This window comes from Crinia signifera, chromosome 12 (genome assembly GCF_055691185.1).
Source record: "Crinia signifera chromosome 12, ASM5569118v1, whole genome shotgun sequence".
NCBI lineage: Eukaryota > Metazoa > Chordata > Amphibia > Anura > Myobatrachidae > Crinia > Crinia signifera.
Genome location: NC_139228.1, coordinates 38926757 through 38939224, shown reverse-complemented (window position 1 = coordinate 38939224; position 12468 = coordinate 38926757). Strand labels below are relative to the sequence as shown.

General features: G+C 42.4%; 1 protein-coding gene across 4 annotated transcripts in view; it reads right to left on the bottom strand.

Moving 5' to 3' along the window:
• Positions 1-4258: 4258 nt before the first annotated feature.
• Positions 4259-12468, bottom strand: part of NUMB (NUMB endocytic adaptor protein) — an 86602-nt gene continuing 78392 nt past the window's right edge. For 2 of the 4 annotated variants that reach the window (XM_083166797.1, XM_083166798.1), the window contains 5 exons: positions 11970-12174; positions 11343-11657; positions 9836-9976; positions 8687-8863; positions 4259-6360 (listed from right to left, as the gene is read on the bottom strand). In XM_083166797.1, coding sequence (XP_083022923.1) covers positions 5648-6360; positions 8687-8863; positions 9836-9976; positions 11343-11657; positions 11970-12174 — 1551 coding nt within the window. In that variant the 3' untranslated portion in view covers positions 4259-5647. The remainder of the gene's footprint in view (positions 6361-8686; positions 8864-9835; positions 9977-11342; positions 11658-11969; positions 12175-12468) is intronic. The other 2 variants (XM_083166799.1, XM_083166800.1) reach the window with 1 other exon arrangement.

Below are 12468 nucleotides of genomic sequence, written 5' to 3'. Positions count from 1 at the left end.
GGACTATTTTGGTTCACTCCTAACAAATTCCTTCTTAGATGGACAAAACCATGTGCACTGCAGGTGGGGCAGATGATACTTGTGTAGAGTTAGATTTGGGTGGGGCTTTACTTCAAAGTGATATTTTGCAGTGTAAAAATAAAGCAGTCAGTATTTTCCCTGCACAGAACCAAAATAACCCCCCCAAATCTAATTATCTCTGCACATTTTATATCTGCCCCCCCTGCCGTGCACATGATTTTGTTCATCCAAGAAGGAATTTGTCAGAAGTGAACCAAAATAACCCCCTGGGTGCCGACAACTCGTGAGTCTATTCCCAGCAGTACAACAGAGTACACACCTACAGATTTGGTGTGACCGTAAGTCTGGTAATGAATAAAAGCATATGACAATCAACCATTCCTCCCAAACAATCCAATGAATTTAACCCATTTGTGTCAACGATAACGGTCTTTTCTTCCAGTATTTGGTAGTAATTAGTCAATTGTCATTTTCTCTAATACATTACCAGATTTTTGTTCCCACCAGACAGATTGGACAGATAAATGTTAAGGTGTGTCCCCATCTTAAGGTGCCCATACACTAGTAAGATTTATCTTCAGATCTGGCTGGTTGGAACAAAAACATGGTTATGGATGAGTGACAGTTTGGCAGTTTTCCAGCATTTCCAAGCAAATGGTCAACTGTCATTTGCTCTCATCCATTACCATGTTTTTGTTCTGACCAGACAGATCTGCAGATAAATCTGCGTGTGTATGGCCACCTTTAGACACAGAGGAAGCAATCTTGTGCCACTTGGAAGGAGGAATGGTCATTGATAACTGACCATTGATGATCTGACTGATGTTGAATAATTATACAATCAGTGGAAGAGAGCAAGTTGGTTTCTCCCTATTGATGGTAGCCATGGAACATTTTTTCTTTTTTAATTAACAGTTTTACTGTCTGCCAGCAGGTTCTGCCCTGCCCGCATTAATATACATAGTTTGATTCGCTGGGGAATTGGATGGGCCGTCTCCTTGACAGGCTTAGTGGTTATTCCAAGTCCAGCTCTTGAACACACATGTACACATGCAAAAAAACACTGATGGCAAAACATTCAAAGGTACCACAGGAATAGTTACTTACTATTGATGTTTGTGCCACCATCACCATCTATGGTGACCATCGATGGACAGGGTACAGTTGTCATCCCTACCTGGAAGAAGTCTGAGCACATTATAGATTACTTATCACTTCTAAGGAGCCTCATTCATAAATGTATTCGCATCATATTAGGATTTCTTTAAGTAAAACTACAAAATGTACATGGCAGAAAGGGGTTTTGGGGGTCAATCGCACAAGACTGAGATGTGTAAAAGGACCCCTATACAATCATCAATTGAAAAATCATTTTGTCAAAAGGCGGGGTGTGCTACCCTTGGACACGGAGATTTAAGGACAAAGACAAAGAAAGAGAAGAGTGTCCTCTTGGTGGGTGCACCTTGGAGAAAATTGGAATCAACTAATAAAATTTAACCTTTATTATGATAATTTAAAAGGCTGCGAAATGTTTAAAAGACATATAACATACAAGGGTGGGTCTACACACTCTAAAATAAGGTGGCAGGCAGTAGTTACTGTTGGACCTGTAATAGTACAATGAAGTGTAGCGTGTGAGACAGAGATAGTTTCGAACAGTGGGTTCTGCAATTTATATGTATGAGCACAACACCCTCTTCTGTTACACTAAATCTCTTAACGGATTGTATTCGTAATCTCTAGTCCGAATGGTTTAAATACGTGCTCCTAGATTATGATTCTGTTTTTAGCTCATATGTCAGATGCCGTGTTTATGCTAATCACGGTCACTGGTATCCGGGATACCAGTCACTGGGCCCTGAGGAAGCTAAACTGCGAAGCGCGTGCCGGCTAGCGGTGCGCAGTCAGTTTCCTGTTGTTGACTTTGATACTTTTCATAATTGATTGATTTAAGCGTATTGTGAGACCTAACAGCCCTTATTAGGGCTTATACCTGCTTGTGTGCTCCCAGTAGGAATACCCTGCACAGGGTTCCTTCCTTATTCTGCACAGTGGAGATTGCCCTGGAGGTTCTAGTGCTCCTGTCATTTATACAGGTTAGCTCTATACCACAGAGGCGCCACTATAATTGTGATTAAATTTTGCTCATTTAGATACGTCTTTGAAAAACTCTTTAACTGGCCACCTGGGGTTGAGGTCTCCCGGACATTTGTGCTAAAGAGACACCCCACCGACCGGGTTTTAGACCAAATTATTTCGGTGATTTCAACCAAATGTCACAGGGATACCATATATAGAGTTTCTCCTATTTCCAGTGTTATAAACGTCTCTTCCAAAGTCCTAAATCTACAGGACAAAAGATTATACTAATAAGACGTTGATACACCTACTGTGAATACCACAAACCTGTGACACAAGGCTTAGATCCTACTAACATCCAAATAGGGTATATATCCCATGATCCCCAGGATCTATATCCCGGATACCAGTGACCGTGATTAGCATAAACACGGCATCTGACATATGAGCTAAAAACAGAATCATAATCTAGGAGCACGTATTTAAACCATTCGGACTAGAGATTACGAATACAATCCGTTAAGAGATTTAGTGTAACAGAAGAGGGTGTTGTGCTCATACATATAAATTGCAGAACCCACTGTTCGAAACTATCTCTGTCTCACACGCTACACTTCATTGTACTATTACAGGTCCAACAGTAACTACTGCCTGCCACCTTATTTTAGAGTGTGTAGACCCACCCTTGTATGTTATATGTCTTTTAAACATTTCGCAGCCTTTTAAATTATCATAATAAAGGTTAAATTTTATTAGTTGATTCCAATTTTCTCCAAGGTGCACCCACCAAGAGGACACTCTTCTCTTTCTTTGTCTTTGTCCTACAAAATGTACATGGACTATTAAAACAATAAATAGAACAAATTTAGCATACTTCTAGGCAGAAAAAATTGTAATGCTGGCCATACGCTATACAATTATTTAGACCAATATTGCTGGATCACCCAGATGTGTTGCTATAACTGACCAGTAATTATCAGTCTGTCAGACATGCAGAAATAATCCAGCATGCAAGAAAGATTTCGTAATCTGCCACATCTAAGAGCGTACGGATTGCTGCAGCCGACTGCCCAACATTTCCTCTGTTCCTTCACAGGGGAGGAATGCATATCGTGTGTGTTCATTTAGTGCAGTGGTTCCCAACGTCTGTCCTCAAGTGTCCCCAACAGTTTTCCACACAGAATCACAAGTGAAATAATTTGCTCCACCTATGGATCCTTTTAAATGTGACAATGAATAATGTGCACCTGCCGGGTAACCTGGAAAATGTGAACTGTGTGGGGTACTTGAGGACCAAGGTTGGGAACAACTGATAGTCAAATAATTCAGTGTATGGCCAATATCTGATAGTTACAGCTTGTCAGATAAGCAGTGGTTCTCAACCCGCACAGTTCACATTTTCTAGGTCACCCAGCATGTACACAGATTACTTACTGACACATTTTAAAAGATCCCTAGGTGGAGCTAATTATTTCACCTGTCATTCTGTGTGGAGACATGGAAAATGTGCACTGTTGGGGGTCCTGAAGACTGGGGTTGAGAACAAGAGATGATTTAAGAGAGGAGAGGGCTGATGTACACATTCTGTGGAGGCCCCACCTCTCGGGAAGAGCAGTAGACTTATGGTGTGTACACACGGTACTATCCAGCACGAGATTTTGACTATATAGTAAAAATTGCATGCAGATCGCACAGGTTTTTTACCTTGCGATCCCGATGCGCGCTCCCGTGACAGCACAAATCGAAACCCAGATAGAAAGGGCAGCAATGACTATATAGTGCAAATCTAAAGCAGATTGTATGTAAAAAATACAGAGTTCGCAAAGATTGCATAGCACTCACATCTTAAGTTCAATAGCAAGGAAATCTCAGTGTGTACACACCAGAGCCTATGATTTCTGTCTGCAGAGCCAGAGGTAAGTACTATTACGTGTGTGCATTGTGGGCCCGCGGACACAGAGGTCTTGGCGCACTACACACCCTGCACCCATTATAGATATGCTAATGTCTATCGCTCTATCATTTTATAAGACAGTGTACCAGTGTGTTAGATTTAGTTTACAAATACACATGTTAAAATGGTCTTTAGCAGGATATTTTCACAGAGAGATTCCATAAAAGCAGCCTTGCAACCACAGGGAAATTTACGGTAGACAAATTCATTGGTACGTACGGTGCATTTTATTTCACAGGTTAAAAGCAACTGACAAAACGAAACAATTTAACCAACAGCTTAGAAACGTACAAAAAAGTGACCAGAAAACTCAGAAAGCAGAAAGGAGGAAGTAGATAATTTTCCACCACCAATGTTTATTCTGTTAAAGTAAACCAGTACAAATATACATATATATATATTATATGACCAAGACGGAAACTTACAGATAAAAGATGATTCTCTGTGAATTGAGGTATACAAGAAGCAATGAAAAGGAGAACACCGAAATAGTGGGGGGAAACAAAATTAAAAAAAGGCTTTATAGGTAAATATACTGTGCATATTTAGATCATAGTGGTATTAAAACTCTAAACTGCATATATTAATATATATATATATATGACAAAATATATATTAATATACAAAATATATAAAACATACGTATAAAACAAAGGAACAGCAGTTTGTCAAAAGAAACAACATTTATAAAGATAATACATACATATATATTTTAATATTTTAGGCAAAATTTAATTGTGGAAGAAACAAAAGAAGACAGAGGGTCTGCGATGGCTTTTACACCATGCAAATACTGATCTTTAATTTGCTGTTTGTTTCATTACAAGAGAGATATTACACTGCTCATAATTGTTTAAAGAATGTGTTCCGTGTAGCTGAAGGTGACACAGCAAATTAAGATGAAACCACAGGCAGTCCAGTTATGTTTTGTTGAAGAATTAGCAGCTAAATCATATTATATACAATTACTAGCGACTGAACCCTCATTGTATTTTAAACTTTGGCAAAATTACTTACAAACTTATACAACCATTAGTTAAATCAAAACTATTTAAAATATCTGTAATGCATAAAAATAAAGATTTTGGCTTTATTCCCTTGTCTGCCAGAAGGGGGTGCTGCAAACCAATGCTTCGAAGTGCACTGGCGCCCCTATTTGTCCAGCAGCTCCAAGTTTAACGTGTCCCCCCATAAACCAATTTTTCTATGTACATATATATTTTCTTTATTATTGATGTGGAAGCTCAGGCACTACTACACTGCTTTGCAGAGTCATATCTCTGGTATGTAGCCATGTTTGTTTGTTACGTTTTCATTCAGAAAATACATCCATATTTTTTATTTTTTTTATTTTCTTGACCATGGCAGAGAATCTTCCGATGCACTTTGCTAGGGAAGCCTATGAAAGGTCTGGAGAAAGAACACCAATGTTTTTTCCCCCCGCATGTCCACTGAATGTAGATTTTTTTGCGGAGTATTGCAGCTTTCAATACCACCATTAGTCCATTTCTAATATAACCTATAAAGATTTTAAGAGAAAAGAATCGGCATCCTTAAATAAGTTCTGACTGCAGATCCATGCAGACCCCTTCTTTAAAGTTCTATTTCAAAGGTCTTCTGGAGATCACCGGAGAACGGATTTGTTGGGGAAGGATTTCCACAAGCTTTTGATTTACTTTCTAAAGCAGCCCATTGGGCATCAAAAGGATCTACAGTTGAAGATGATGGTGGCCCTTGCTGGTGCCTGGCACCCAAATCCCAACCGCTGCTTTCTACCCCATTAAATGCCATTGAACCATTTTGCTGCTTGGGAGCTGGTTTGAAGAAGGGGCTGCTGGTTGTACTATTTGTGTCATAGTTCGGGAAGGTCTGCTGCTTCACCAGACCTGGAGATGGTTTCTGCTGATAGACTTGTGGGTGACCTGCAGCTCCAAAAACATTAGCAACCATCTGTGATGGTGTGATGCCAACAACTGGTACGCTGGGAGCTTGGTAGCTCATTCCATTTGCGACGGTGTAAGGTTGCTGTACAGACATGAAGGTAGGTGGCAAACCTGGGACTATAGAGACTGCCACAGGTGGTGGTGCTATGTAAGTATTTGCTGGGTAAGGCTGGGTGGGATTCGGTGCACCAACAACAGACTGTAGCAGAGGTGGAGGGGCTTGTAACACAGGGGCGGGGACAGGCGATTGCCTTGGCTGAGCTTTAACGGTTTTGGAAACCTCTTCAAGCCAGCGGTCTGCCTCGGAAGGAGTTCTCTTGTGGTTTGATTGGACGACAGTGGATGTGGACACAAAGTGGGTCCCTGCAAAGACAGAAGACCAAATACTAAGCAAAGAGATGAGATTCACTTTATTGTCATTACCCCACAATAGGGCAACACAATTGAGTTTTAACATCTTCCGTAAATCAATGTACTAAGCAAAGAAATGTACTAAGCAAAGAAAAACGTAAGTCTGGAGGAAGTCCCAGAACATTAGATTAGCTTTGTATTGCCACTCATTTACAAATAAAAAATAAGGTGAGTAAGCTCAGAGATCACTTAAAAAACAAACAAAAATTACCACCTTTGACCCCTTTCAGGTGCTAGTCACTAATAACCAATGTCACTTGTAGAAAATTACCATATAAAACAGTGCAGTGCCAATAAAACATTGAACTATTTCCAAAAAATGTTCCACCAGTTTATACGGCTATAAAGAGTCCAAACTAGCATTAGCGTCTTGGCCATTTAGTATGTTAGACTAAAAAGCCCCTATCGGTGCACATTTATACCTTCAATCAAATCGAGGTATTACATGACACAATGCATCCAGCGGAATTACCGTTGTAGTGATTATTAGCCACCTTTTATTCGTAGGGGGATTCAAAACAGTAGATACCGAGTAATATCCCCACTGCACACAGGCCCTATCCTCATGGTGAACAAGCAGGACTGGGTGCAGGGTGCGTGCAAGGTCAGCACCGTGGACAAAACTACGGCGTAGCGCTTATCTGTTCGCTAGTCTGCGAGTATATGCAGCCTAGCAAACAGGTCTGAATCAGTCCCTCGGCACGATCAGCCTTGTGTATGCAGAGGTTTACCAAAAGAAAAATACAGTGATGTCATCAGCCAATAAACCTGTCACACAGGATCTTTTTGGGACAGGTCAAAAATTGTTTATGGATTATGGGACAAAACGTAAGTAAGAAAATGCAAGCGTTAATATAACTGAATATATTTCATATAATGTTCCGCAAACTCCACAGGGGGGTGTTTGCTTCAGGTGGTGGAGTCCAGGGGTTAGGTTCTAGATGGGAATGATAGAGTTAGGGGGGGTAAGGGGAGAGGGTTAGGGTGCCATCAGATCCCATCAGGTATGTAAACCTCTCTCATGGTAATACTAGGACCGCTCTATACAAATGAAAACATAAAATGCAGATTCTTTGAAAGCACAGTAGTTGCAGTAAAAGACATGTAAAATACCTGAGAAGAAGTACAATACAAAGCACGAGTGACGTATGGGGAAACGTGCTTGAGTACAACATCACAACAGTCTGTAAGTAGCGTGCACAAGAAATGCAGAAGCCGTAGTGTAATCTCACAATGTGAGGTTTGTACAGATTCGCTTTGTGGGAGAAAAGGAGGCCAATGAGCTTATGCTCCTAAATCTACACATTCCAATCCTTAAGACAGCAGTAGACATTTCCTAACACAATAACTGCAATTCTCTTCTCCTTAGTTCGGTCGCTGGAGTAAAATCTGAGATATTGTATACAATCATTCGATTTCGACCAATTCTGGCCGATAAATCAAATGATTGTATGCATTTTTAAGGTACTTTTCAACGCGATGCGCGGGCACGTCGTCGAATGTTGCGTCGACAGATATTATGTGCTGCACATAATATCTATCGAATTGTAGGAGCAGTCGCATGTGGTTTTTAACCACAGGCGATTGCTCGAATACAGTCCAGGGGTGGGGCGCGGAGGGGACGCATTCAGCGTTGTGGGGTTTGGTGAGCGGGGGCCCTAGGTACCGCTGGTGGCGTACCTGCGTCTCGTATCAGGAGGCGGTGGAGTAGTGTAGCGCTAGCAGTAGCGCTTGCGGGCGGCGAGAGTCAGTGGTGGCAGGAGAATTGTTTAAAATACTGGGCTGTCCTGTGATTGGTTGAGAGAGCTCAGCCAATCACAGGGCAGCCCAGTGTTTTAAACAAATCTTCTGCCACCGCTGACTCCCGCAAGTGCTACTCCTAGCATACACTTCTCCGCCGCCCCCTGCCCGCCCTCTTCCAGCACCCGATGTGCCATCGGAAGATGGCATTCGACATTGGGTGCTGACTTTTGCATCCAAAAAGGTGATCGGATTCGATGGACATCGTACTTCGATGTTGCATCAAATCCCATTGCATAAGTGTATAGGCAGCATAAGTTCGCCTAGTCACGCTAACAGTGAAGATGAAGATTGGACAAGGATTCTTACTAACAATCCCAGGTCGGAATTAGTTTTATATGCGAGAAGTAGCAGAATTCTTAAGAACATGGTGTTCATATTCAATACATGGATTTATTCCTGTGCTCGGGGCTCTGATGAAAAACACTTTCCAAGCATACCCGCACTAGTGCCAGTCTACCCACTGGTATTCTCTTACCAACTACAGTGGCCACAGGCGGTGCTCCAGTGCCGGAACCCTGTGGAGCAGATGCTGTAGGAGCACTTGCCCATGGATTGGTCTCACGAACAGGGGCTGCTGCTGCTGCTGCGGGTGCCACAGACACTGGAGCAGGTTTGGGAGCAGGCAACGTGAATGCAGAGGCAGTGCCATTTACTGAAACAGGACAATGAAGAGGTTAGTCCATGCACGTGACAGGAGAGACGGAGACACCTAGAGAGAGCAGGTTATAGAGGCCGGGAGACGTGAAGTAGCCCAGGTTAGATAGCAAGGTACTACACGTAGGGGGATGGGTCACAGGGTACACCCTATTTAGGGTGACGTGCAGTGAGTCGACCACTCAAAGTCAACAGGGCTTAAGTTGAACTCCTGAAATAGGTCGACATGGCTAAGGTCGGACGGGTCTAAATATCGACACAAGCATAAGGTCAACATTGTCAACAAGCATGATGTTGACAGTCACAATGTTGACATGAATTTCTCAGGGTTCTTTTTTTCCGTCCCGAAGGTCAACATAATCACAGTCAAAGGTTCCCGCAACTCATTGCATGGCTCGGCACCGGAGTGCATGGTAGGGTAGGGAAAAAAAAACCTCATGTCAACCTTATGACTGTCTACCTAAAGCTCGTGACGACCTTCAGACCCTGCCAACCTATTTCAGGTGTCAAACTAAGCCCTGTAGACCAGGCATGTCCAGCGTTGGCCCTCCAGATGTTTTGAAACTACACATCCCAGCATGCTTTTAAATAGTTTTAGCATTCTCTAATAGCAAAACTGTGGTAAAGCATGCTGGGATGTGTAGTTTCACAACATCTGGAGGGCCAACGTTGGACATGACTGCTGTAGACCTTCAGTGGCATATCCCGCACGTAGTACATGTGTACAAGCATAGGACATAGCTAGCCACAACAACATTGTTACATGAAGGGAGGTTGTAGGACGAGATATATACATTTAATACTTACAACGTAGTGTTTTCATTCTGGTTAATGTTAATTTATGAACGTGGTCTCACTAACTGAACATATCCTGTATATGTAACATCTAAAGTGATCTGTAAAGCTAATAATAACTCTTCGTCCGTTTGATGAATACCGACAGTCAGTACGAAGCTTCTACAGTACAAACCTTCAAATGGCGGAGACTGCGGTGTGGTGGGTTTGGTCATGGGCGCTGAAGTGAAGGGGTCCTCGGGTGGGCCACTGAAAGTGTTGGTGATTTGGGAACACAAGGCGCTAATGCTGTCAGTCTCCCCTTCCATCTCTGCTACTGTAACACATGCACAAACAGAGCTTAGGTAAGAAGACCATGAACATAATACAATCTATACATAAAGTGAAATAAAGTCACCCTCAAATTATTTATTTTGCATTGATGTTTGGAGATGAAAGGCTTGGTGGTCGTATTGCTGGTAAAAGTTACTAGGGAAATACCTTGTAGACCATGGGTCTTCAAACTGTGGCCCTCCAGATGTTGTGAAACTACATGTTCCAGCATGCATTGCCACATTTTTTCCTATAAGAGCATGCCAAAACTGTCAGGGCGTGATGGGACATGTAGTTCCACAACATCTGGAGGGCCACAGTTTGAAGACCCATGTTGTAGACAAACCGTGTGGATTTGCCATGGCTTGACGGTGCGTAGATTGGGCTGTACAAGCCTCACCAATGTTACATACACATAGGATGGAGGGCAGGGATTTATTTCCGGTTTAAGTGACATAATTAAAAATGAGTGCAATTCTTGTTTTCACTGGTTACGAATGTTAATGTTGCTCCAAACAATTGGCCCCTGTTACGTGTTTGAAAAATGACAGTTGGGGGCTAATTAGCTTGAAAACCATATAACGTTTGAAACAAGTGATAAGAATATCATTCATTGTTAAGGTGCCCATACACGGTGAGATTTTCCCCATGATTTTGTACATAATCGCATCGTATCACACGCAGCACATATTTTTTGTACTGTGCGATGAGATGTAATGGTTAGCATTACTGCCTCACAGCACTGAGGTCATGGGTTCCTTTCCCACCATGGCCCTAACTGTGCGGAGTTTGTATATTCTCCCTGTGCTTGCGTGGGTTTCCTCCGGGTACTCCGGGTTCCTCCCACGATCCAGAAATATACTGGTAGGTTAATTGGCTCCCCAAAAAAACCAACAACCCTACAATGTCTGTGTGCACGTGTACATGTGGTAGGGAATATAGATTGTAAGCTCCACTAGGACAGGGACTGATGTGAATGTTCAACTATTCTCTGTAAAGTGCAGCGTAATATGTGTGCGCTACATAAGAAACTGTTAATAAAAAATAATATGTAATCAGCATCAGCAAAATCACTGTCTGTTAAGTCAAACACTTTCCATGTTATCACTTAAAAATGTCCAGGCCCCTGGTAAACTAAACAGAAAGTTGGAATGATGCACACACTCATTCTGTTGGGAGGGGAAAGGCCTATGTTATTTATACTGGTAATACAAAACAAGAACTTGGTGAACACTACATATATTATAGTCTGCTCTTGGTGATGCCAACAGAACCCCAACTCGTGGCATGACGTGCCCCCTTTAACCAAACCAGAAGCTTCATGAAGTCACTTTCCTTACAGACGGGACTTCCCGAAATCTGGCTCTTACCTGGGTTAACAATTTGAAAGTCTGTTTTCCTCTGCATAGTTGATGGCAACTCGTTGATACGTAAGGAAAGCTGCCGTTTGAAGGGGGACATTTTTTGACTGAGAGCAGGGAACCCCCTGAAGGAGCCTTGCCTGGCCAGTTGTTCTACAGGTGCGTGTCGGCGTGGAATCATGTGCGGGTTGTTGAGATCTTTGTTTTCTTGCAGCATATGGACTTCGGATATGGGTGAGGGCGGCAGTGTCGGAGTAGGGGCCAAAGTCACGGCGGCAGATGTAGGTGCAACCGATACAACCGCTTTTGGTGCAGGCTCTGCAGCTAAATACAGATAAACACAGATTTGGGATAAATGCTCTGCCCCTATGCAATGCACGCATGTGTTATGTAGCTATACACAGCAAAACATGGATAGATAATGACTAATATATTTATATATATATAAAAAAAAAAAAACACTAAAAACTCTCCAACCATAACACTCCTGTTTGATGATACCCAAAACAAAAATACTTAAAATAAAAATCTAACATAGCAAGCTAGACTCCCAGGCTTAATCTATGTATACACAGAAGAAAGGTTAAACACCTCTGAACTAGAAACACTGGACAAAAACAGTGAGAAGTCAATGACCTTTCTTAGAATCCTGTATTTGTTTCATGACCTCCTCCCGCTCAGCCTGTTCAGTGGCTGTGGTCACTCTAAAGGAGCCCTCTCGTGTAAAGGTGGTCCTGCTGGCATCAAAGGTGGCAGTCACCCCACATTCCTTTTCTCGCTTCTGCTTCCTCTCCAGACAGGCGGCGAAGGCACATCCAACAGCATGGCTTAGCCGCTCCCCCTGTAAGCAAGAGACAGGCATTAGCTGTGCAACCTCCCACCGCCTCAGATCTGATGAAGCCGCCGAGACCCTATAGGAGGCGGAGAAACGCGTCAAAAGACTATAAGCTACTTTTAACGTCCTCTCTGGAGCTCCAGAACGAGATCCCCCCATCTGCCTGCACAAAAAAAGCAAGTACTGTACACCGTTAAGTCAACGCTACAATTAACAGCAGTTTGGGATCCTTATTTTTGATTTTTATTAAATTGTTTTCTTAATTAATTAATTGCATACCCACCATGGGTTTTTTATTGT